The 26436-nt window shown below is 48.4% G+C and overlaps 1 protein-coding gene and 1 long non-coding RNA gene across 3 annotated transcripts in view; one reads left to right on the top strand and one right to left on the bottom strand.

The window, feature by feature from the left end:
- Positions 1–1518: 1518 nt before the first annotated feature.
- LOC146041749 (phospholipase A2 inhibitor and Ly6/PLAUR domain-containing protein-like) lies at positions 1519–25948 on the bottom strand. Of its 2 annotated transcripts, XM_083161654.1 has the most exons (5): positions 25642–25948; positions 7100–7216; positions 5892–6035; positions 3689–3832; positions 1519–2040 (listed from the first exon to the last, which is right to left on the bottom strand). In XM_083161654.1, exons 1-5 carry the CDS (start codon positions 25685–25687, stop codon positions 1799–1801), a joined length of 693 nt encoding a protein of 230 aa, XP_083017780.1. In that variant the 5' UTR covers positions 25688–25948; the 3' UTR covers positions 1519–1798. The 2 variants fall into 2 exon arrangements, with proteins under 2 accessions (XP_083017780.1, XP_083017781.1); XM_083161655.1 differs by lacking the exon at positions 7100–7216.
- Positions 25442–26436, top strand: part of LOC146041750 (uncharacterized) — a 37885-nt gene continuing 36890 nt past the window's right edge. The window contains exon 1 of the long non-coding RNA XR_014463574.1: positions 25442–25812. This is a non-coding gene — a long non-coding RNA (uncharacterized LOC146041750). The remainder of the gene's footprint in view (positions 25813–26436) is intronic.

The raw sequence follows: 26436 nt of genomic DNA, 5'->3' as shown, positions 1-26436 counted from the left end.
GGCATGATGGGACTTGTAGTTTCACAACAGCTGGAGGGCCATAGTTTGGACATGCCTGGCTTAGGGAGTCCAAATTTAATTGAAAGCGTTCCCCCACTGTACCTCTATCAAGAGGGAGCCCTTCTGTTAGTTAAAAAAAGTCTTCCAGCCTTGCCACTTGCAGACCTTGAGGAACTTTTGTATCCATCCGGACCCTTAAATCCGGGCAGATTACTTACAAAGGTCCGGTTAAACTAAAACCACATTACCATTTCTGCTGCCGATTCTCACCTTTGTACCCACAGCTGCGATAGAGCCCACCAACACAAGGGCTCCCTCTTGATAGAGGTGCAGTGGGGGAACTCTTTCAGTTTCATTTGGACTCCCTGAGATTGTGGTCGGATCTGTTATGCCTGGTACACACCAGGACGACTAGGGCCCGATCCCCTCAATAGATCCAATTCCGACCAATTGGATGTAGATTGTGTGGTGATTGGGCCCTTTTCTGTCCTGGTGTGGACCGATACCGATCCGATGCGCGGTCCCGCGGGTCGGATGGTCGTTATTCAGATCCTACCTGCTGCAGGTAGGATCTGAATAACGACCATACTGCCGGGTGCGGGTCACCATTGGATCAGACCCGCTCACGGTGCACATCGTGAGCGGGTCGTGCCCCCCGCATCATCGTGAGCGGGTCTGAAGAAACACTGACGACCCACTCACAATTTGCATCGTGAGCGGGTCGTGGTGGTGTGTACCCTACATTAGACCGTTAGAGGAGTGGGACTGATCCTTAAATATACATTAGGTAACGAATGGTAACTATCATTGTGAACTTTTATCTCAAGCATTAACACCTTTAATATAAAAAAGTAATACATTTAAGATCTGGATTTATGCATACATGTGGCTCAGCTGGAAGATTTTTGTTCAATGAAATATATGGCTCTTATATAGTATTAACTTTTGTATTGTATTATTATTGTTTATTTATGGTTAATAAAACACCTTTTTAATTTAATCACAATTGGTTTTGCGCTCTCTCCCATTAGAAACATACCTCAGTTAGTAATTAACTCTTAGTTGCTTTTGGGAGCAACACTTCCAATTATCTGGTGATCCTTTAGAAGATTATTATTTAATTTGGCACACTTGTATTGCGGCAGTTTTTTTTTTTATCTATATTGATGCATAATTTCCTGCACTGTTAAATTTGTCGGTTGCTCATCTTTCATGGGTGTACCCCATATAAGAGATCAATGTAATTGATCATTTGAAAACTTTAACTTCCTCATTTGGACAGTGTCCATGTTGACGTGTCAACATTCGGGGCAGAAAAAAAAACCTGAAAAACTCATGTCAACCTTTTGACTGTCCACCTTCCCATTGTCTACCTTCCAACCCTGTTGACTTTAGCGATAATGACCTATTCTAGGTGTCGATCTAAGCCCGGTTGACCTTTAGTGGACGACCTAAATTGGGTCAACCCAATGACCCATACCCCTAGGGGACAAAGAACAAAGAAACAATCTAGTTTTCCAGATATCAATAACATTGATTTTTTATTAGATTATTAATTTTTTTTAATACATGCATATAAAAAACACCGTCACCAAGTGCACAAATAAACTGATGTTTAACGGGAAGAAAAACGTCCAACTTCCGGGTGTGTGCCATCAATTCCCAAGAATATAGGACTATATCAGAGACAGGACTGGTCATCGCTTTCCTACTAGCTACATTTCCATTAATAGCTACACAGGCCAGTGATTAATCCTCAACCATCCGGTAACAATAGTAGCTCAACCCAAATAGCAATTTATGGTCCATTCCAAATTGTGCTCTTATTTAGTGACCCAATGTTTTTTTTTGATGGGAGCACAACTATCATCTGATAGAGAAGTAGAAGAGGAAGAATGTTGAAGAGTCGGAATCTCAGCGCACCGCTCCTAGCTTGGAAACATACCGCCGATACCTCGGTCGCGCTGCCATTTACTAGTTTCTGGCTTTGTCCTGTGTGGCAGAAGTTCTTACTTGCGCAGCCCCTTATTATGGTTTTACCTGGAAGACACCATACCGACCAACTAAATTACATTTACTATGCAAAAAGCTGAAACATACATTTTTCAAATCAGACAGCCATTAGGTAGGAGTCCTACCGTAGGACAGTCTGTTATAACATTCACTTAGAGCAGGGGTGGCCGGATATTTGTAACCCGGGAGCTACTTTTTGTACACTTACTTACCGATGATCTGCCGGTATCTCACCCTCCTCAAAAATTATTCCCCTCCCAGTGCAATACACTATTTTGCCTATTTCGGGAGTGGGTTCCTTAATCAATAATTTATCTTCTTTTGTTGATTTTCACTTGCAAGGACACATTAAGGATTTAAAATCATATATCAAAGACACTAAACACTTCCTCAACATTATTAACGAAGTTGAATGGAAAGTGGGATACATCCACGGGACATGTGATGTAGAGGTGTTGTACTCTAACATACAAAACATACTAGGAATAGAAGCAGTAGAACACTATCTTACAAAAGATCTAAAGAAGTCTGAATCCTCTTGTGGATTTGTACTTGAGTCAATCAAATTTATTTTAGAACGCAATTGAGTCATAATTTTATTTGCACACACATGGGACTGCGATGGGGACAAGGTTCACCCCATGTTTGGCGAACCTGTGCATGTTCGAGGACCGACGTGTGGGCGGAGCAATTTATGGCAAACCTTGTCCTCCACAGCAGATTTTGACGGTTTATTATTTGGGATTTACATTAATTTACTGTATTCACTGATAATTTAAACAATAATTAATTTGGTTTAAAATGTACCTGCACACACAGCACAGTTTCTATAAATTTTCTCGATGTTACATTCAAAGTGGAAGGAGGAAAGATCAACACGGAAACATATAAAACCAGTTGATCAGCGCTGATACCGAAATTACCAAAATTCACAACTAGCTGCATGGAAAAACAATATCCCTAAGGGGCAGGTTATACAAACTAAAATGATTTGCTCAATAGAAATACAGTTACAGTGAACAGAAAGGAATGACCAAACAGGTGCACAATTAAACCGCAGTGCAGCTAGAGTCCAAATCACAGAGTAGAACACCTTAATCTACCCAGGAATGCAATACAAATGGAGATGGAGAGAAATGGAACAGACTAGCGCTCCGTGGTAACCATGCATCAAGGTGAAAGATAATAAAATATACAAAACTGGATATCATTTGCAGAATTTACAGTTGTTAGGTATATATTAAGCAGGATTTGGATCTTGCTCCAATGCTCCCCTATTTACACACACACAGGGGAGACATAATAGAAATCCACATAGTGCAAATCAGTAAAATCAAACAGGTTTTTAATACAACGATTGCACTTACAATAGTGTGACTCGTATACAAGCACAAACAGTGTAATCCCAGGCAAAGCAGAAAGCAGGTGACTTTTGAAGATTTTCCCTCAGTCTTGGTCCCTTGGTCAAAGGTCCGCCGTGGATGCCAAAAACCCGTAAAAATCCCTGATCTGAAATGCTCGTGGTCCCGATCATTTTGGATAAGGGATACTCAACCTGTAAAACGTGCTGGAAGTTGCGCTTGGGTGAACACTAGAGAGGGGGCACTGGCACACACCAACTGCTTTCTTTGGCTAGCAAAAGCAACTTTTCCTAATAGTGCTGGTTCCCACTCACCCTGGTCACTTGTCACCTCATATTCAACGCAGTAGCTCTCATTGTTGGTGCAGTTCCTGAAGGCTTGGGCAGGACACTGGTCTAGTTTGTGGGCAAGACAGGTTGGACACTGGAGGCCATTCTGGATCATTTTTGTATTGTTTACTGAAAAAGATTAATTCGATTAAGCGAGGGCTGCATAGGCATGAGTGCATTTAAGAGCCTGTGAATTTGGTGATTGGTTAATAAAGTTTTGTTGCTAGGTAGATTGCCCTGGAGTCTTCGGTATTTGTTGTTTGGTAGATTAGCCAATAAGGTTCATTAGCTAAGAGGTGGTAGTTATGTCAGGGGTATATAAGGGGAATCATATGATGCTACTTCCTCTCTCATTTGCTACTTGGCCTGTTGGCTATCACCTAATTTGGCTTTTTGAAATTATTTAATTAAAATAGTCGGGAATGCGCTCTCGGCCAGCGGTCATAATGAGATACAGGTAGTTGCTGTGCTGTATTTCCCCCCTTTGCCAGGACAGCTGGTGAGTCCTGCCTCCACGGGGGAATTGGGCACTTCCTGGAAGTGTCCTCGTCATGCCATAGAAGGGGCGGTGAGATCGTCAAAGCGCGGGCTGTACCTTTAAATAGATGGGGCGTTCATCGCCGATGTTATAATTTGGGGTGTTCTAGTCGCCACCATTATTAACACCCATTGACCAAGCACTTTCCTGGCCATCCCTTTACAAATAGGGTCATACCAGTCAATAAATATTCATGACCTTTCAACTTATGCAGTTGTTGTCCGTGTCTTTATTTTTAGTTATAAGATATGTCCTTGTGATTTATTTTTAGGGGTAATCTAGGCTTAAACCAGTGTTAAAGGTCAATATCCTTACATTGTATAACTGCTCAGCGGAGCGATATCCAGAGACCCACAAGAATATTGTTACTTATTGCATATATATATATATATATATATGTATTAAGGGCCAGATGTATCAATCTTAAATAAAATTATAAAATGGAGAGTGATCAACCACCAGCCAATCAGCTCCTAACTGAGAAGTTACAGGCTGGTTTAAAAAAAAAGAAATAAAAGAAAAAGAAAATACAGGAAGGAGCTGATTGGCTGGTGGTTTATCACTCTTCCCTTTATCACTTTTTGAAGCTTGCTACGTCTGGCCCTAAGAACTTTTAAGGCCTATGAGAGGTGAGTGATTGATCTACTGATCTGCACATTATGGATTGTAAAGTTGAATAGGTTTAATTGAAGATCAACTACAATGGTCATTGTTCTACCGATACTATTCAATATTAGTTTATAGTAGGTCCATAGAAATCAATCAGGAGAGGTTTTATAGTACACGTTTGTCTGGGCTGCTATGTTTAGTCTAGTTGCCGTGAACACTTTACAGGTCCTTAATTATATTTGCAGGAATCCCGGAGGAGATGAGATAATTATTAATAAATTGAGAACCATTTATAATGTAACTCAGTGCCCTAAACCTTGGTACACACAGATTTATCTGTCCAATCTGTCAGGTGGGAATAAAATTTACAGTCAATCATTTGCTCCCAATCGCTGAAAAACAGATAAAAACCATTTGTATGGAAGTAAAGTCAACGGAATATGCTGCACGATATAAGAAACTGTAAATAATAATACATTTGTTAATTCAATCAGCTACCACTAATTTGTCTAAACAACCATTGTCTGATTTCATGTATTTGTGAGCGAATAGCTGATTGTACTTTTCTCCCATGTATTACCAGGATTTTGTTCCCACCATCAGACTGACAAATCTGTAGGCCTGTACCGAGATTAAACATGCTGTAATGCTGCAGAGGGTAGTACGTTTTGCACATTTTGAAAATTGACCCATTTTGCAGACACTACCACCACAGTGACCTGACTGATGACACCCATGACATGCAATGCCTATCACCCTAATAGCAAATGGGAATGTGGAGAGATATAGGGTGAAATTTAATAGGATGTGATGTGATGTGTTTGGTATAATGTGTAATGGGCATTACGGCATTACGGAGTTTACCTGTCATATAATTTGTCTTGGTCCTAGAACACCAAGTTGCATCCGCAGGGTGCCCAGGAACACAATTTGGGAAGAACTGGTCTAACACAAAACTGCTTAATTACTGTAAAACTACTACTACTTTTCCCTTCTTGGCTTATGCTACACAACAGGATGACCCAGGCCTTGTGCACTCACAGGTAGGTGTGGGTGGTGTGCAGGAGTCCGCACTGCAGCACGTGCTGAGCGTTTCCATGGTGATGAAGCTGGACATGGTGCCATACGCGTTGCAGTGATCCGTGTACCCACAGCTTCTCTCAAAGGTTTGCGTTTTGGCCCCATCTAAAGAACATAAATATCTCAGGAAACATTCAGTTCTTATAATTAGATATTTAAAAAACAATTATGAATGTTTCATAGCAAAAACGGGAAAACTCGGTAGAAAACTTTTTGAGTTTCCTAATTGTAGTAGTCAGGCCCAGGAGACTAAGGGACAGATGTATTAAGCCTTAAAAAAAAAAAAAAAATGCGAAGATGATAAAGAGCGATAAACATCCAGCCAATCAGCTCCTGACATTGAAACATAGTCTATAACAGTTAGGAGCTGACTGTTAGGAGCTGACTGGCTGGTGATTCATAGCTCTCCCACCCTCGCATTTATCTCTTTTTAAAAAGGTGGATAACACTACTTCGATGTATCGCAGCAGTGTATGACCATCCAACCCCCCCCCCCCCCCCCCCAAGCCGCCTGGGACCTTTCCAGGATCATGATCGCATGTGGTCCTTTCACATGTGACCCCATTCCCCGCTGCCGGGAGGGTGCCAAACCGGAAGTCGGACAAGCTGCAGGTCCAGCAACCCGGCATTCCGACCCGGGTTAAAGGAGGGTTTTACCCGGGTAAGAGACAGGTTGCTGGACAGTTTGAACGGGTAAACCCGCATCGAGCGACCTGGGTCCCATTCACTGCTATGGAAGAGGCAGCAGCGTCACTTCAGTTCTGCCTCCTCCCCCCATGGCGCTTTGTCGCTCGACCAGCCCCCCCAAGTGATATCTATGACCCGGCATTAAACAGGGTCGCAGACAGCTGAACGTTAGCGCAAATGCCGGGTCGCCCCCAGGACAGACCGTGTACAAATTCTTTACGCGGCCCCGCATTTACGGTCTGAAAGGGGTATCGGGCCAGATTCTCTAAGCTTCAAAACTGATAAAATGGAGAGTGATAAACAGCCAGCCAATCAGCTCCTGCCTGACATTTTTCAAACACAGTCTGTGACATGGCAGGTAGGAGCTGATTGGCTGGCTGTTTAAGCTTCAAAAGTGATAAACTGGAGAGTGATAGAGAATCTAGCCCATAATGCTCTGGGCACCAATCCATTGTTCAGATGTTATTTATGAAGACACTTACCAGCAGGTGTCATTTGTGTTAATGCCGACACACATACTTTTCCGGCAGTGCAATTCACCAATGGTCCGCTGCAGAATGAGGAGGTGTTTGTGCATTTCACACATTTCATACAGAGCCCTGGAGAGGGACACACACAATCTTATTGTAAGAGTCAGCATGTGGCGGGAACAGTGATCATGGACATTTCCAGTATCTGCAGGTTAATCTGTACAGAAACTGAGCGAGTTCATTTCACTCTGTTACAAGACCAACGTAAGGCTGGATCATGCAGGTATTGGGCGAGATTCTCTATCACAGAAATGCAGTAAAAACCCCGTTATCTGGGTTTTTTACCGCATTTCTGTATTCTCTAACCTCCCTCCGCAGTGTCACCGCTGCGGAGGGAATCGCCAGCAAAAGCTGGCGGTTCCCTGCAGAAGCCTATGGGCTTCTTACCGCAGCGGTGTGTGAGGGATCCGTCACGGATCCCTCCCAGCATGCCCTGTGGTCGGCGCGTCAGTCTGCGCATGCGCAGACGGACTCCCGGGTCATAGACCCGGAAGTCCAGCAACGGCGCCGCATCGCAAGGGACAGCTCTTATCGCAAGAGCTATCCCTTGCGTTAATGACCGCATATTTTAGAGAATATGCGGTCATTAGAAATGCGATGCCGGGCGAAGAGGGCTGCGGATTTTAGAGAATCCCGCCCTATGGGTGACATTCTATGGATTGAGATAAATGCGCATGTTTTCAAATCGCACCACTTCGCACTTTTGAAAATTGCAAGATTGGCCCGTTTTTCGCATATTTAATGAGATGCAAAAAACGGGCCAAATAGTGCGAATAGGTGCAAGTTGGTACGATTTCTTTAGTCCTGAAAATGTGCGATTTTCATGTCTGAAAATCGCACGTTTGCAGGAAATCGCATTTTAAATAAAAAAAAAAACCAGCGCGGGGTCCCCCGCCAGAGTATAACCAGCCCCGGGCTCATTGAGCCGGTGCTGGTGACATAAAATCAGGGTCCCCGACAAATAGGGGTCCCCTTGATTTAATGAAACCAGCACCAGGCTCAAGGTCCATCGCTGGTTCCCAAAATATGGGGTCCCCCGTATTTTTAAGAACCAGCACCAGACCCAACCAGCCAGCAGGGTAATGCCACAGCCGGGGGACACTTATTATATAAGGTCCCGCGGCCAAAGCATTATCCCCGTGGCTGGTCAGCATGGGCAGGGGTCCTGGGGAAGTGGGGACCGCCCCAATGAAGGGGTCCCCCCCCTCCAGGACCTACCAGCCCATGCTGAAAGTCCGGGGCTGTCCCCGATGCCCCTGGGCGGTGGGCATCGGGCTGATGGAAAGTGTAAAAAATAGAATCAAAACTATTGTTTTCTACTGTAGAACTATGAGTCCCAGCAAGCCTACCCCGCATGCTGGGACTTGGAGAACCACAAGTCCCAGCATGCGGAGCATTAAATGGCCCGCTGGCACTTGTAGTTCTACAGTACAAAAAATTGTGAAATAAAACACACTGACACCCTGAAAAATAAAAGTTTAATACACACATAACACACACACTGATACTTACCTACCTTGAGCCCGTAGGTCGGTCCCTGGATCCTGGGTCCGGGGTCCGGGGCTCCTGGACAGAAGAGTCCGGTTCCGGGGCCTTGGTCCTGGTTCCGGGGCTGGTCCGGGGTCCTGGGCTCCAGGGCTGATGTCTCCGGGGTCCAGGATCCGAAGTAGTCCAAAAGGGGTTCCTATGGAAGGAAATCCTACTCACCTGGTCCCCGGCGACGACCTCGGCATCCTCTCCGGCAGACGCGCTGCTCCCGGCTGGTACCCGCTCATGGACTGGAGAGGCGCAGAGATGTTCATCTTCCGCGCCTTTCCTCCGAATGATTCTATTGGCCGCCTAGGCCCCGGAACCGGACTCTTCTGTCCAGGAGCCCCGGACCCCGGACCCAGGGACCGACCTACGGGCTCAAAGTAGGTAAGTATCAGTGTGTGTGTTATGTGTGTATTAAACTTTTATTTTTCAGGGTGTCAGTGTGTTTTATTTCACAATTTTTTGTACTGTAGAACTACAAGTGCCAGCGGGCCCTTTAATGCCCCGCATGCTGGGACTTGTGGTTCTCCAAGTCCCAGCATGCGGGGTAGGCTTGCTGGGACTCATAGTTCTACAGTAGAAAACAATAGTTTTGATTCTATTTTTTACACTTTCCATCAGCCCTATGCCCACCGCCCAGGGGCATCGGGGACAGCCCCGGACTTTCAGCATGGGCTGGTAAGTCCTGAAAGGGGGGGGACCCCTTCATTGGGGGGGGGGGGCACTTCCCCAGGACCCCTGCCCATGCTGACCAGCCACGGGGGATAATGCTTTGGCCGCGGGACCTTATATAATAAGTGTCCCCCGGCTGTGGCATTACCCTGCTGGCTGGTTGGGTCTGGTGCTGGTTCTTAAAATACGGGGGACCCCTAGTCATTCTGTCCCCCGTATTTTGGGAACCAGCGCCGGACCTTGAGCCTGGTGCTGGTTTCATTAAATCAAGGGGACCCCTATTTGTCGGGGACCCTGATTTTATGTCACCAGCACCGGCTCAATGAGCCTGGCGCTGGTTATGCTCTGGCGGGGGACCCCGCGCTGGTTTTTTTTTAATTTTAAGTGTTTCAACTTTTTTTTACACCAGAACCCTGCACAGATCATTGCGATCTGTGCAGGGTTCTGGCTAATTCGCCCATCAGAACCTTTATACAAATCGCATACCATTAAATATGCGATTTGTATACTTTTTCATGTGAAAACATCTGGATACGATGTGCTGCGAAAAGCAGCCATCGCATTTCCAGTGTGTCCAACTTGTTGGCCAAAATCGCAATTTTTTCACATTTTCGCAGCTCATTAAATATGCGAAAATGGAAAAAAATTTGATTTCGGCCGTTTTTGCGAAAAAACTCGCAAAAGTCTGATTATCTCAATCCATAGAATGTCACCCTATGTGTCCTCCTCCATCCTGCGTGCAATCACCCGCTACACTGCATACGCACGTGTCTGTGCTTGTACACAGCGTGGCACGCAAAGTCACGGCGTAGTACTGCTCCATCAATATCAGAGGAGTGGAACGGATGCACTCATCTGCGCACATTCCCGGGCACACTAATCGTGGAAGACCAGTCGCAGAAATTTTCAAGCTGTACATTCATGGGAAATAATAAAATGTACACGGTCTTAAGTCTTATACATAACTAGGCATGTGCAGATCCGGAATAACCCTGATCTCAAAACGGGATCTTATTGGCCATCTGCTGTCATGTGTTTTGGCTCTAAAACATGTGACAACCGATTAGCCAATAAGATCCCGTTTTAAGATCTGAATCTGCACATACATAACCCAGCTTTTGCCAAGTTTGATATATCAGATCAAAGGATTCTTAGCCACAATAATAATTAAAAAAAAAAAAAAAAACGCCCACAAGGGGTGTATAGTGGATCAGCGCTGTCTAGATCGATCAAGTTATGGCCCTCCCACCTTCTATCAAACCCATCTATTTAGACGCCTAAAGATAGTCAAGATCGATAGTAAAAGAAGTTAGACGCCAGCGTAAGAGGGATGAGTTCTCTCTCAGCCAATCAGCCAACACCCCCCCACAGTTTGGACTTGCCGGGATTAGAGTGTGTACACATCCTTAGGAGTAAATTTACTAAGATGAGTGTTCTATCGGAAATAGAATCTGATTGGTTGCTATGGGCAACATCCCATCATCAGTAGAACATCATCTTAGTAAATGTACACCTTAAGCGGTGTACATACGGTGCGATTTGGTCTCTCAGCGATTTTGGCTCAGCAATACGTTGCTCCGTGCACTGGCAGTGTCTCTCAGCAATGCATTGCTCCGTGCACTGGCAGTGTCTCTCAGCAATGCACTGCTCCGTGCACTGGCAGTGTCTCTCAGCAATGCATTGCTCCGTGCACTGGCAGTGTCTCTCAGCAATGCATTGCTCCGTGCACTGGCAGTGTCTCTCAGCAATGCATTGCTCCGCGCACTGGCAGTGTCTCTCAGCAATGCATTGCTCCGCGCACTGGCAGTGTCTCTCAGCAATGCATTGCTCCGCGCACTGGCAGTGTCTCTCAGCAATGCATTGCTCCACGCACTGGCAGTGTCTCTCAGCAATGCATTGCTCCGCGTACTGGCAGTGTCTCTCAGCAATACATTGCTCCGCGTACTGGCAGTGTCTCTCAGCAATACATTGCTCCGCGTACTGGCAGTGTCTCTCAGCAATACATTGCTCCGCGTACTGGCAGTGTCTCTCAGCAATACATTGCTCCGCGTACTGGCAGTGTCTCTCAGCAATACATTGCTCCGAGTACTGGCAGTGTCTCTCAGCAACACATTGCTCCGAGTACTGGCAGTGTCTCTCAGCAACACATTGCTCCGTGTACTGGCAGTGTCTCTCAGCAATACATTGCTCCGCGTACTGGCAGTGTCTCTCAGCAACACATTGCTCCGTGTACTGGCAGTGTCTCTCAGCAATACATTGCTCCGTGTACTGGCAGTGTCTCTCAGCAATACCAAAAATACAAAAGGGGGTGTGTAGTGATGCGCTGTCAGTAGGTGGAACGAGGGCTGTATAAGCCCAAGTGAAATTAAGAGACTGTGAATTTGAGCTTGGTTAAATAAAGTTGTTGAAAAATGACCAGGCATAGAAGGAGGGGTTATTCAGGGCGGGAAGCCCCACCAATGGGGGTCCTGGGGGGTGGCACCCTGGAGCTAGGGTATATAGTCTAGGTAGTAAGCCAGAATACCCCTCCTTGAATTTTGATCCTGTGAGAGAAAAGGGTTTCAGATAAGTGCAGCGCTGCTATTACTAATACCTGAAATGTCCGGGCGTCCTAAACGTTCAGCTCCACCACCCCGCTGGCTGGCGGATGCAGCTCGTCCGCTCAGCCATGTCCCTGGTCGCAGGGGCGGTGGTGTGGGCAGTCAGGCGTCCTATAGTGTGGGGGTCGCGGGATCGCGGCCTACCTCGCCGGGCGCGAGCAGTGGTGCGGGGGTTAATATGGTTGGCAGCGGGGATATGGTCGCTCTCCCCCCGGCTAATGCAGCAGGCGGGGGAGAGGTATCTGTGTCCGGCGGGCGTGTATCGCCGGGCTCCGGCGACAGCGCGCCGAGCCGGGTGGTGCTGGCGGGGGGGCGGGGAGCCTGGACAGGCTCTCCCGCTCCCTTCCGTGCCTGCGCATGTCGGCGTCTCTGATGAGGCGCCGTACATGGCAACGGCAGGAGCCGGGGACGAGCTGCAGGCGGCGTCCACTGAAGTGGAGCCGCCGCAAGGAGAGGGGGGACCCGCATTACACGCTGGGACCTCCGTTTGGCTGAACGGAGGTGACACCAGCGGGGGGATAAATATGCAGCCGGGACTAGGGGGGGTGAGTGCTCCCCCCCCCCCTGGTGATGACAGTAATGTGGCTGAAGTAAATACAGTCACAGAGCAAGGAAGGGGGACAGGTGCCCCCAATGTGAATACACAGGAAAGTAACACACAAGGGGGTGTGGGAGTAAGGCAGCAAGGCAGGGGGCCAAGCCCGCTTATTCATATTACAGGAGGCCGGGACAGCGGACCCAGACATTGGGATAGGCATATGAGTTATGAAGTAAGGGGTTTAGGCAGGCCGGGCGAAATTCGCCAGCAGCTGGGTGAGCCTTTGTATGACCACCGTATGATGGGTCAGCGGGGGCAGGCACAGCACGGTGTTTTTACTCCCTGGGCCCAGGGATACGGCCCGCAGAATCAACAGCTAATGCCTCCAGGCCCTTACTTTAATACAACACCAGGGGGCCTGGTTAATACATTTCCACAATTTGTTAATTGGGGTCAACAGGGGCAGGGGCAGTGGCCTAACCAGACACAAACTGGTGGGAGTTACGGCGGGCCCCAATACCCGTACTGGGGACCGGGGTCCGGCCATCCCATTAACCAGGGAATACATCAATATGGTCACTTTCCACCGCAAGGGCACTATAATATGCCACAATACCCTGTGCAGGCTTACGGGGGCTGGGCACCCCCGTCACGGGAGAGCCCCATGGGGGGTCAGGGTCTACCATTTAGACAAGGCGAGGGGGCAGGGGAGTTTCAGAGAGAAAGGGCTCCCTCGGTTGACGCACAGGTAGCGGCAGAAACGCAACAAAGGCGTTCGCAGGCGGGGAGTACATCCAGCCAGTCCATTAATGATGGTTGTGTTCTTTCAGTTGCGGAGACACGTCCCACTTCACCGCGAGTGCGGAGGGAAAGTTCATCGGTAGAAGCTACAGCAGTGGCGACCGCAGTACAATTGACGACAGGGGAAGCCACATCAGCATCCCAGTCGGCCAGGAAGGAAGGGGAAACACCCGCGAAGGAAAAGACAACGGTCTCGGAGGCAGCCGCCAAGGAAAAGGGTGACGCACCTCGGATGGAGGTGGTCGACGAGGAGGATTCCTCTTCTGGTGAGTCAGCGTCTTCTGCCTCATCAGGCGATAGTGACGAATCAGGCGCAGAGAAAAGGCCGCGCAAGCTTGCCAAGCTGGTAGCTAAGCAGGTAGCCAAGGCGGTTAGGGGCAAGAAACGCAGGCGTAAGAATAGTCCCGTAGCGACAGGGGAAGTAGCTGGGGATGCATCTCATTGTTCCAACACAGCAGTGGCCAGGGGACTTAGGAAAGGGGTCAAAGAAAAGATTAGAAAGGGCAAATTTATTGACCTTTTCACAATCACGACAGAGATGAAGAAGGATTTTGACAAAGTCAAAAAAGATTCGCACAGTGGCGAAGCCTCCTTCAAAGGGTTTCATAACTGGTTGAAGGGTTTCCTGGCATTTGCATCATCTTCCCTCACCACCAGGCCGACAGAATATCAGAATGTGATTAGTTACCTTCACCTCATTAATGAGACTTTTATGAATTATAAGGGTCCGGCTTGGAGGGAATATGATGAGAAATTCCGTCTTTGTCATGAGGGTAAACAGATTATGCCGATGGGTTCTAAGCACGTCGAGATTTGGTGGGAGGTGATAGGAAAGAGCCAACCCATGACGGAGTCAGCGGGTAAGAAGTCCTTTCAAGGTGGGAAAGCGTCCGGGAAGTCTGGGGGGAAAGGGCGATGTTTCGCCTTTAACGATGGGAAATGTGACAAGGGCGCAAAATGCCGGTTCAAGCACGAGTGCAAAATATGTGGAGAGGGCACCCAGCTAAGACATGCAGAAGTGGCAAAGCGAATAGTGCAGGAGAAGGCGCAGCTAGCGCTAAGTAAGGCAGATTCGCCCATTAAGCTACATCAGTTGGAACAATATTTAAGAGGATACCCTAATAAATTTGATGTTAAGTTTTTGTTAGAGGGTTTCTCTTTGGGTTTCCGCCTCCCTATCCCCGATAATTTTTTCACTTCCACAAACAAGAATTTGAAGTCAGCCAGGGAATTGCCAGGGGTTGTTAAGACAAAGGTACAGCTGGAGGTTAGTCTGGGCAGGATGGTGGGGCCTTTTGAGACCCCACCTATTCCGAAGCTGTGCATCTCACCCCTAGGGGTGGTGCCAAAAAAGGATCCAGGAAAGTTCCGACTAATACAACACCTTTCTTATCCACCCGGTAATTCAGTTAACGACGCCATTCCAGTTGAATTGGCGAGCGTTCACTATCAGTTGTTTGACGAAGTTTTAGGCCTAGTTAAAAGTTTCGGCCCCGGGGCACTGATGGCCAAGATAGACATAGAGTCTGCCTTCAGGCTCCTCCCGCTGCATCCTGATTCTTTTAGGTTCATGGGCTTCAAGCTTGAAGGGGCGTTCTATATTGACAGGTGCCTGCCCATGGGCTGCTCGATTTCCTGTTCATACTTTGAGAGATTCAGCACTTTTTTACAATGGTGCATTCAAAATGAATCAAGATCCAAGGGGGTTGCCCATTATCTTGACGACTTTCTCATTGTAGGAACAGGGGGCGAGGAGGCATGTGGGAGGACGCTGGGCGTGGCGTTGCGAGTTTTTGAGTCATTGGGCGTGCCCATAGCCCATGAGAAGACAGAAGGGCCTGTGACAGTCCTGTCATACCTAGGTATTGAAATTGATACTGGGGTAGGGTGCTGCAGGCTCCCAGCTGACAAGGTGGAGAGACTTCAGGGTTTCATTCAGGACTGCAGGGCTAGGAACAGGGTGCAACTGCGAACCGTCCAGTCCTTGTTAGGTTCCTTTAACTTTGCTTGTAGGGTTATTCCTATGGGTAGGGTTTTCTGTAGGAAACTGGAAAGGGCCACAGCCGGAGTTAAGAATCCCCACCATTCTATTCGCCTGGGTAGGGAAATTAAGGATGATTTGAGTGTATGGCAAGAATTCTTGCACCAATTTAATCATAATCTGATTTGGCAAGCTGAAGCGGCCTCGAATGGGGAGCTGCAGCTGTTCACAGACGCAGCGGGGTCGTTAGGTTTTGGAGCCTACTTTGAAGGGGAATGGTGTTGTGAGAGATGGCCTCAATCTTGGATAGACAGGGGATTCACTGGGAATATGCTATTGTTGGAACTGTTTCCTATCATTGTGGCTGTGGTACTGTGGGCAGGACAACTAGCGAACAGGAGCATAGTTTTCTGGTGCGATAACCTGGGGGTGGTGCATTCAGTTAACAATCAAAGGGCTTCGTCCCCAGAGGCCCTAAGACTGTTGCGGCACCTTATTCTAGTTTGCTTGAAAAACAACATCAATTTCAGGGCCAGACATGTACCAGGCGTTGAAAACGATATCGCAGACGCTTTGTCGCGATTTCAGTTTACTAGGTTTCGTGAACTGGCGCCAGCAGCAGCGGAAACAGGTCTAAGATGTCCCAAATCTGTCTGGCAGGTAGTAGAGCCGGCATGACAGAACTAGCATGCCGGTCACTAGCACCTGCTACCCGCAGATCTTATGGAAAGGCATGGGAGGATTGGTGTAATTATCAGCAACAACCGGAATCCAGGGGTAAGTCAGTGGATGACTGCCTCCTAGCCTTTGTATGGGAACACTTTAACAACGGACGGTCCAAGTCGGCTATGGCGGCGGCTTTGGCAGGGATAGCATTTCACAGCAAATTGCGCAGGGTGCCAGATCCTACTAAATCATTCATCATCAGTAAGGCAATGAGGGGTTGGTCGCGCGTACAACCGGTACAACCGGATAATAGGCGTCCCCTGGATGAAACCAAGTTAGGAGAACTATTGGCTGTGTTATCCAATGTTGCAGATAATGAACCGGAGGTAGCGCTGTTTAGGGTGGCTTTCGCTTGGGCGTTTCACGGGGCGTTCAGAGTTGGTGAGTTAACAGCGCGCAATAAAAGGGTTAGCTCGGGGATTCTTAAGGATGACGTGGTGGTAAGCAAGGAGCAGGTGTTATGCAGGCTAAGAAGGTCAAAGACTGACCAGCAAGGCAGGGGCACCTGGATTACGCTTAAGCCACACGTCAACAAAGTAATCTGCCCGGTTGCGCTAACTCTAGAATATGCCTCTGTAAGGCCCAGCGAGGCGGTTCAATTTTTGGCCCACGCTAACGGGTCACCGCTCACAAAATTTCAGTTTACTGCAGTTATGAAGAAGGGCTTAGCGGCAATAGGGCTGCGTCCAGACAATTATGGAACACATTCATTCCGAATTGGCGCAGCCACTGCAGCAACGGTAGCAGGTTTGCCGCCTGAGGCTGTCAAAGCAGTGGGCAGATGGAAGTCAGACAGCTTTAAAAAATACGTGAGAGTTAATATGCTTTAATATAGAGTGTGTAGAATTTTTAAGTATTAGCTTAAGTATAGTATGCGCCTGTTGCGCGGGTCCAAAAACGTAAAGTTTACAAACGGTTGGGGAACGATTAGCGTTCCGCAATCGGAGGTGTGGGGTGAATTTTTTGATTTTTCCTCCAGAATGCGCCTAATTCAATCTGGCCCCACCTTACAGGCCTTTCTGGTGGTTTTTTAAGTTTTTCAACTCCACTTGGACCCTAGCTTTATGTCATTTATAAGTTGTGAAATATTAGAGTATAAGTTGAATACTAACACCTAGGTTTTTTCCTTCCTTTGCAGCCCCATCCCCCCCCTTCGGTCCCTTGGGGATAGTTTGGATAGTAGGGCACTCCTACATATTCTGGGCAGAGAAGCACTTAGTAGCTAGGAGTTCGCCAGTGCTGGCCACTGCAAAAGCAGTAAGATGGATTGGGGTTAGGGGCCTTCTATGGAAGAACTTGACAGGCCTTCTACAGAGAGAAGCCAGCAAAGGGGACAGGCCAGATGTTTTGATAATACACCTGGGAGGGAATGACCTAGCAAAGACTACTGGCATAGCCTTGAGAATCATGATGGAGAAGGATTTAGCTGCTTTGTTGAAGAGTTGGCAGGGTCTACGGCTGGTATGGTCAGATATCATCCCCCGGTTCTCCTGGAGAGGAGCGCATAACGTAGAGGCAATAGAAAGGGCAAGGAGAAAGCTAAATCACGCCTTAAGCAGGTTTGTGGTGTGTAAAGGGGGATTGGCTGTCAGGCACCCCGAGATTACAAGAGAACACCCGGACCTATACAGGCCTGATGGGGTGCACTTGTCCGAGGAAGGAATGGCTATCTTTTTGAGGGGAATTCTTAAGAGATTGGGCTAACAGTTATTAGAGCGAATAGATTTGTTGGGGGATGGCGGGGCAATTGGCACTTGAGGATGAGTGGTTAGTGTGCCACTTGCTGTGGCGGGTCGGCACCCTCGACCAGGATTCTAGAAGGGCGTCAGGTGGTCCCTGCGCGGTATTACCCCTCGCCTTGCCAGGAGGGCGGACGAGCCTCGACTCAACGCGGTGGGCGATGAACATTTAGGCGAAGATGTTCACGTCAGGCCTTAGAGGCGTGGGGATGTCCGCGCAGGGCGGGCTGTGCCTTTGGTAAGGGGTGTTTAAGAGGTTGGGAGCGACCTGGTCGTTGCCCGGAGTAACACCCCTGAACGGTCTTCGGTCTCAGGTGCCTGGTCCTTGCCATCCCCTTTTAAAGGGGTTATACCAGTTTCTCTTGGTCTTTAATAAATAACTATGACCGTTTAAACTGAGCTATTGGTGTCGCGTCTTTATTTTAGATAAGTTGTGTCAGTGTGAAGTTATTTCTAGGCCAAGGTATGATAAGGTTAGAGTCACAAGCAACATAATTCTCTAGGCTACTTAGGTGGAACGAGGGCTGTATAAGCCCAAGTGAAATTAAGAGACTGTGAATTTGAGCTTGGTTAAATAAAGTTGTTGAAAAATGACCAGGCATAGAAGGAGGGGTTATTCAGGGCGGGAAGCCCCACCAATGGGGGTCCTGGGGGGTGGCACCCTGGAGCTAGGGTATATAGTCTAGGTAGTAAGCCAGAATACCCCTCCTTGAATTTTGATCCCCACCCTCCCTTCCCTTGCACATTAAGGCCTTGCCTTAAAAATTTCGATCTAATTGGCATTTTTAGAATTGGCGGGTCGGCACCCTCGACCAGGATTCTAGAAGGGCGTCAGGTGGTCCCTGCGCGGTATTACCCCTCGCCTTGCCAGGAGGGCGGACGAGCCTCGACTCAACGCGGTGGGCGATGAACATTTAGGCGAAGATGTTCACGTCAGGCCTTAGAGGCGTGGGGATGTCCGCGCAGGGCGGGCTGTGCCTTTGGTAAGGGGTGTTTAAGAGGTTGGGAGCGACCTGGTCGTTGCCCGGAGTAACACCCCTGAACGGTCTTCGGTCTCAGGTGCCTGGTCCTTGCCATCCCCTTTTAAAGGGGTTATACCAGTTTCTCTTGGTCTTTAATAAATAACTATGACCGTTTAAACTGAGCTATTGGTGTCGCGTCTTTATTTTAGATAAGTTGTGTCAGTGTGAAGTTATTTCTAGGCCAAGGTATGATAAGGTTAGAGTCACAAGCAACATAATTCTCTAGGCTACTTAAACAAGGTGAATTTTTCTCCTCCTTCCTTGGGCAAATGTGGTTCCAAGGATGTAGGCTCGAAGCATAAAAGTACACAGAGACAGAGAAGATGAGTAAATAAAATTATCCAATCCTCAAAGACTGTTTAAGTGTTATCCTTCTGCTTTACTGACCTGTGTGACAGGCCCTATGAGCCTATAAAGGTATCTTTTATTCTGCAGTAGACACTCCCTTTCCCATGAAGTGTGTGCTCACCTTTTGGCAAAGCCCTATGTGCATACAAAGGGTTTCTTTATCTCCTGAGACATCTGGATATTCCGAAAAATCCACTCCAGAACAGTTTCCACAAGTACAGGGGTTTATTCCAGAGTTCATCCAAGACAAAATACAACAAGAAGATACAATAAAAAAATACGAGTTTCACAGATGCCCGTAACCTCCAATTCTTAAGCCGACATCCAATTGCCCGGGTATAAAAATGGATGAGGTTCCCCAAATGATTGTAAAGGGGTGTAAGACAGGAAGGCTATAAGGCACTTGAAAAAACTCCTCCACATCATCGACGTGTTTCGGACCAAACTGGTCCTTTTTCAAGGTGTGGAGTCCATGTCATAGGACCAGGTATTTATACCTGTCCATCCACCATACTAATGATGGTGTTTGCTAAAACAAGAGCCGGATCGCTCCGGAACATACATTAAAAACATTACATTTTTCATAATTATACACAGTTTTTCTAACAAGTACTAGGTGATTCATCGCGCCCTACGGGCGCTCTTCACACCGTCGTAAGGGGCTGCGCCCCCTTAATTTGTGAACATTTGTATATGAGAAAGATGGTTAGAATTGTATGAAAGATGGCCTGTATTGCAACTTGAGTTATAGGTGAAATGTGTTAAATAAGGGCATATGATTTGGAAGGGGGTGTGTATTGTTTTGTTTAATTAAAAAGCGGTTACAGAGTAAGATGTACATTGATAGTGTGGATGGTACAGTGACATTTGTGGGTGTGGGGGGGGCTGTGTGTGCATGTTGTTAAGGTGTGTGTGTGCAATAGTATAGTAGGGTGTTTTTGAGTCAGCAGCTCCCCATTGGCGGAGGTCACGACACAGGAAAACAGGAGGCTGGGTAGTGATAGGGGTGTGTGGACATAAGGGGGACTAAAGAGGAGGGTGGGAGATACTGTGCAGCTTCTGCCAGTGGGTGAGGGTCCAGTGTGGCAGTACAGGAGTACAGGATGGTGGCCCTGAGTCAGTGTCTCCTCCTACTGGGTGGGAGTTAGGGTACATGAGAGCAGGAAGCTGGGCTATGAGGCATGATAGGGGCATGTGGGCAAAACAGCATCAGCGACTCCCCAGTGGTGGAAGTTACGGTTCAGGAGAGCAGGAAGCTGGGTAGTGATAGGGGTGTGTGAGTATACAGGGGACTAAAGAGGGGCTTAGGGGTGCCGTGAATTGTGGGAGGGGCGTGGGGGGTGCCGTGAATCAAGGGAGGGAGGGGGCGCAGGTGACCGCAGATCGCGGGAGAGGGCGGGGGTCCGCAAAGCGTGGGAGGGGGCGTGAATTGCGGGAGGGGGGGGTTGCGAATTGCGGGAGGGGGGGTGTGTGCGGGGGGTGACGTGAATCGTGGGAGGGGGCGTGAATCGTGGGGGGGGGGGGTGCACGGGGGGGGTCCGTGAATTGCGGGAGGGGGGGGGCACAGGGTGCGATAAATTACCTAGTTGGTTATATATTCTTGTAGAAGGATGGTAGGATGTTGCTGTCATTCAGAATGCATTTACATAAACAGTAATAGTAGCAGTAATGCATTTACATAAACAGTAATAGTAGCAGTAAAAGATCTGACTTAAAACACCTACAGTAAAACAGATCAGGTGTTATATATTATACAAAGAATTGGTTGATGATGTGTAGGTTGACGTGCACATAGTTGTCACTGTAAAAAAATTGCTACAAGAAAAAATCAACACAGAAAGGTCAACACATGTAAATGTTGACATAAGTGTGGCACTTCATTGATGTCCATGTCGACACTCCTGGGGTTGCCGTGAATCGCGAGCAGGGGTGGGGGGGGGGGGGGAAGGAGGTGAGGTGTGTCTGCGAATCACGGGAGAAGGGGTCGTGGGTGGATGCTGTGAATTGCGGGAGGGGGGGTCGCGGGGGTGTGTGGGTGCCGCGAATCGTGGGAGGGGGGACGAGGGGGGTTGCAGTGAATCGTGGGAGGGTGGGTCGCAGGGGCGGGGGGTTGCCGCAATGACGGGGGGGGGGAAATCACGGTAGGGGGGGGTCGGCACAAATTGTGGGAGGGGGGGGGTCGCAGGGTGCCACGAATCGCAGGAGGGGGTGTGTCACGGGGTGGGGCCCGCAAATCGCGGGAGTCACCGTGAATTGGGGGGGGGTGTGCTGTGAATCGCGGGAGGGGGGTCACCGGGGGGTGCCGCGAATCGCCACAAGAAAAAATCAACACAGAAAGGTCAACACATGTAAATGTTGACATAAGTGTGGCACTTCATTGGTGTCCATGTCGACACATGAGAATGAATATGAAAACATTGAAAAAGTGAATAATAAATCTTCAAAAACTCATGTCAACCTTTTTCATTGTCGACCATAGCCGTGTCAGTGTTTTGCATGTGCCATTTAATCCTGGGGTTGCCGTGAATCGCGAGCGGGGGTGGGGGGGGGGGGAAGGAGGTGAGGTGTGTCTGCGAATCACGGGAGGAGGGGTCGTGGGTGGATGCTGTGAATTGCGGGAGGGGGGGTCGCGGGGGGGTGTGGGTGCCGCGAATCGTGGGAGGGGGGACGCGGGGGGTTGCAGTGAATCGTGGGAGAGTGGGTCGCAGGGGCGGGGGGTTGCCGCAATGACGGGGGGGGGAATCGCGGTAGGGGGGGGGCGTGGGGGGTACCGAAAGGAAGGGGGGGCCTGGGGGGTTGGCACAAATCGTGGGAGGGGGGGTTCGCGGGGTGCCACGAATCGCAGGAGGGGGTGTGTCACGGGGTGGGGCCCGCAAATCGCGGGAGTCACAGTGAATTGGGGGGGTGTGCTGTGAATCGCGGGAGGGGGGTCGCCGGGGGGTGCCGCGAATCGCCACAAGAAAAAATCAACACAGAAAGGTCAACACATGTAAATGTTGACATAAGTGTGGCGCTTCATTGGTGTCCATGTCGACACATGAGAATGAATATGAAAACATTGAAAAAGTGAAAAATAAATCTTCAAAAACTCATGTCAACCTTTTTCATTGTCAACCATAGCCATGTTAGTGTTTTGCATGTGCCATTTAATCGTGGGGTTGCCGTGAATGGGGGGGGGGGGGGGGGGACACATTGATCTGTTTCTGGACTTTCTTCTTAATTTATGGATTACCATCACCTGTGCTTAAACACCTTTCTTATCAATTACCCTGTTTAAAACAGGTAATGACAATCATAAATTAAGATGGAAGACCACAAACAGAGCATTCTGTCCCTCCTGGAGAGGGTCATGTTGGGAGGTATGGAGGTGTGGGGCGCTCAAATGGTGTGTCTGGTGAGTAGCTGTGTCTTTGCTGTGTAACATGGAGAGGCAGAGGGTCGTGTCTGGCACTGTGGGCTCACTGGGCTGGTTCTCTGTCATGTGAGTCAGTCATGTGAGTCAGAGGCTCCACCCAGCGTTACAGCTTCAGGCACACTTTGAGTGACAGATGTAGCCAAATATATGAGATGTCACTATACATATAAAATATCCGTACAGAAAAAGAAGATAAGTATAAAAAAAGCAATACATTGCTCCGTGTACTGGCAGTGTCTCTCAGCAATACATTGCTCCGTGTTCTGGCAGTGTCTCTCAGCAATACATTGCTCCGTGTACTGGCAGTGTCTCTCAGCAATACATTGATCCGTGTACTGGCAGTGTCTCTCAGCAATACATTGCTCCGTGTTCTGGCAGTGTCTCTAAGCAATACATTGCTCCGTGTACTGGCAGGGTCTCTCAGCAATACATTGCTTCGTGTACTGGCAGTGTCTCTCAGCAATACATTGCTTCGTGCACTGGCAGGGTCTCTCAGCAATACATTGCTCCGTGCACTGGCAGTGTCTCTCAGCAATACATTGCTCCGTGCACTGGCAGTGTCTCTCAGCAATACATTGCTCCGTGCACTGGCAGTGTCTCTCAGCAATACATTGCTCCGTGCACTGGCAGTGTCTCTCAGCAATACATTGCTCCGTGCACTGGCAGTGTCTCTCAGCAATACATTGCTCAGTGCACTGGCAGTGTCTCTCAGCAATACATTGCTCAGTGCACTGGCAGTGTCTCTCAGCAATACATTGCTCAGTGCACTGGCAGTGTCTCTCAGCAATACATTGCTCCGTGTACTGGCAGTGTCTCTCAGCAATACATTGCTCCGTGTACTGGCAGTGTCTCTCAGCAATACATTGCTCCGTGTTCTGGCAGTGTCTCTCAGCAATACATTGCTCCGTGTACTGGCAGGGTCTCTCAGCAATACATTGCTCCGTGTACTGGCAGTGTCTCTCAGCAATACATTGCTTCGTGTACTGGCAGGGTCTCTCAGCAATACATTGCTCCGTGCACTGGCAGTGTCTCTCAGCAATACATTGCTCCGTGCACTGGCAGTGTCTCTCAGCAATACATTGCTCCGTGCACTGGCAGTGTCTCTCAGCAATACATTGCTCCGTGCACTGGCAGTGTCTCTCAGCAATACATTGCTCAGTGCACTGGCAGTGTCTCTCAGCAATACATTGCTCAGTGCACTGGCAGTGTCTCTCAGCAATACATTGCTCAGTGCACTGGCAGTGTCTCTCAGCAATACATTGCTCCGTGTACTGGCAGTGTCTCTCAGCAATACATTGCTCCGTGTACTGGCAGTGTCTCTCAGCAATACATTGCTCCGTGTACTGGCAGTGTCTCTCAGCAATACATTGCTCCGCGTACTGGCAGTGTCTCTCAGCAATACATTGCTCCGTGTACTGGCAGTGTCTCTCAGCAATACATTGCTCAGTGTACTGGCAGTGTCTCTCAGCAATACATTGCTCAGTGTACTGGCAGTGTCTCTCAGCAATACAGTGTACGGTTTTCATCAGCGACCAGCGATTTAGGCTGAAATTTTCAACCAATTCTGTCTCTACCTAATTTTGACTAGAAATCGCTGGTCGCTGGTGCACAGGTGTAGTCAGGTGGTGCACAGGTGTAGACAGGTGGTGCACAGGTGTAGTCAGGTGGTGCACAGGTGTAGTCAGGTGGTGCACAGGTGGTGCACAGGTGTAGTCAGGTGGTGCACAGGTGTAGTCAGGTGGAGCACAGGTGTAGTCAGGTGGAGCACAGGTGTAGTCAGGTGGTGCACAGGTGTAGTCAGGTGGTGCACAGGTGTAGTCAGGTGCAGTCAGGTGGTGCCCAGGTGTAGTCAGGTGGAGCACAGGTGTAGTCAGGTGGAGCACAGTGCATTGTGCACCAGCGATTTGTAGCCAAAATCGGAGGAGCATGCTGCTGTGACCAGCGACCATGAAGGGCTGTCAGCTGGTGCGCGCTCCCGTAGTCACTGACAATATGGTCGCTCGGCGATATGTGCTGATATCATCCCCGTGTGTACACAGACTTAGACTGGGCGTTATCCGGACTGATCATAGACTGACTCATGATAGACAGTCATATGGTCGACCACTAAGGGTTGACAGGGTGAAAAGGTCAACGGGGTTTAAAGGTCGACAGGGTATAAAGGTCAACATGGAAAAGATCCACATGGTTTAAAGGTCGACATGCAATATGTTGACATGGTCAAAAGGTCGACTTGGTCAAAAGGTTGTCATGAAAAAGTTCGACATGAAAAAGGTCAACATGCATTGTTTTTTACTAAAATCTCAACCGATATGTGCCGATAGGTGGTATTTCACGCCCTACAATCCACTAAGACAGCCATTCCCAACCACGGTCCTCAAGGCACACCAACAGTGCAGGTTTTAGTGATATCCAGGCTTCAGCACAGATGGTTTAATCAGAATCACTCAGGTACTAATTATGTCACCTGTGCTCAAGCCTGGATATAACTAAAACCGGCACTGTTGGTGTGCCTTGAGGACCGTGGTTGGGAATGCCTGATTTAGACAGTGTCTATGTTGACCTATATCAACATAGACACCATAAAAACTCATGTCGACATTTTGACCCTGTCGACATTAGTGGTCGACCATATTACGGTCTATGATGAGAGTCTATGATGCATACCATAACCAGACTGGGCCAGATGTATCAAGCTACAAAAAGGATAAATAGAGAGCGATAAACCTCCAGCCAATCATCTCCTACCTGCCATGTTACAGGCTGGGTTTGAAAAATGACAGGTAGGAGCTGATTGGCTGGCTGTTTATCACCCTTGGAAGCTTAATCCATCTGGGTCATCTTCAGGTCAAAACAAACTGGGAATGTCAATAAAATGGTCCCAATCACTGAACCATCAATGGGCGTCTCTCCTGGGAGTCTCATTAAAGCAGCAAACCAACCAGGGATACGGAGTAGAGACAAATACACAAAGCTCTGCATCCCTGTCACCAATGGTGGTGAAACGTCAAACCACTGATGGCAAAACCATTGATGGTAAATGTTGATCAGGCCATAAAAAAATTGGTGACAAGATCGCACAATACTTTAGCAAAGGAGAAGAGACAGCATTCACTCACCTGTAGTGACCAGGCTCAGTAACACACAGAGGAGGAGGCTGATCATTATGGAGAGCGATGAGTAATATCTGCAGGACAAGTCACATCTCCCGGCACGGTCAAATAAATGGTCACAGCAAGATGCAGAGCATTCAGTTCCCCGATTAGAGGCAGCACCCACATAGACCTACGGTAAGGGATTGTTGGCATCTGCACTCAGTTCGTAGAGTTGCTACCTCAGTAGAGAGAGTTCATGTCCCTGCAAACTGGACACCATCTAAGTCAGTGGTAGCCAACTCCGGTCCTCGGGAGCTACCAACAGTTCACGTTTTCCAGCTCACCGGGTACACAGGTGCACTCATTACTGTCTGACACATTTTTAAAGATCCACAGGTGGAGCTAATTACTTCATTCGTGATTCTGGGAGGAGACCTGGAAAACGTTAATGGTTGGAAGCTCTCGAGGACTGGAGTTGGCTACCCCTGATCTAAGTGTACCGCACCCACTCGCCATGCTACATTCGCCACCCCCCCCCCCAGACACTTGTGAATTACACAGATTCCCTGGCTGGCTGGCTTCAAGCTGCATTTCATCTGGTTTTATATAGCCACAGAACCAGTGTACATTCTGGAGTGTCCCACTTTAAAGGGATAGTACGATGAGCGCAGGACTGCCATCAGAAATTGTGGGGCCCGCGACTGACAAATAGGCAGGGCCCCCTTTCTCCTTCTTGAACCCCTGGATTGCCTGGGGAGACCCTTCTGGTGGCTGCCCTGTGTAAGCCTACAATTAAAAAGGTATTTTAAAAAATGATAT

The sequence above is a fragment of the Crinia signifera genome, chromosome 19 (genome assembly GCF_055691185.1).
Source record: "Crinia signifera chromosome 19, ASM5569118v1, whole genome shotgun sequence".
Taxonomy (NCBI): Eukaryota; Metazoa; Chordata; class Amphibia; order Anura; family Myobatrachidae; genus Crinia; species Crinia signifera.
Note: the sequence above shows the minus strand (reverse complement) of the source record. Positions and strands in the feature narration are given on the sequence as shown.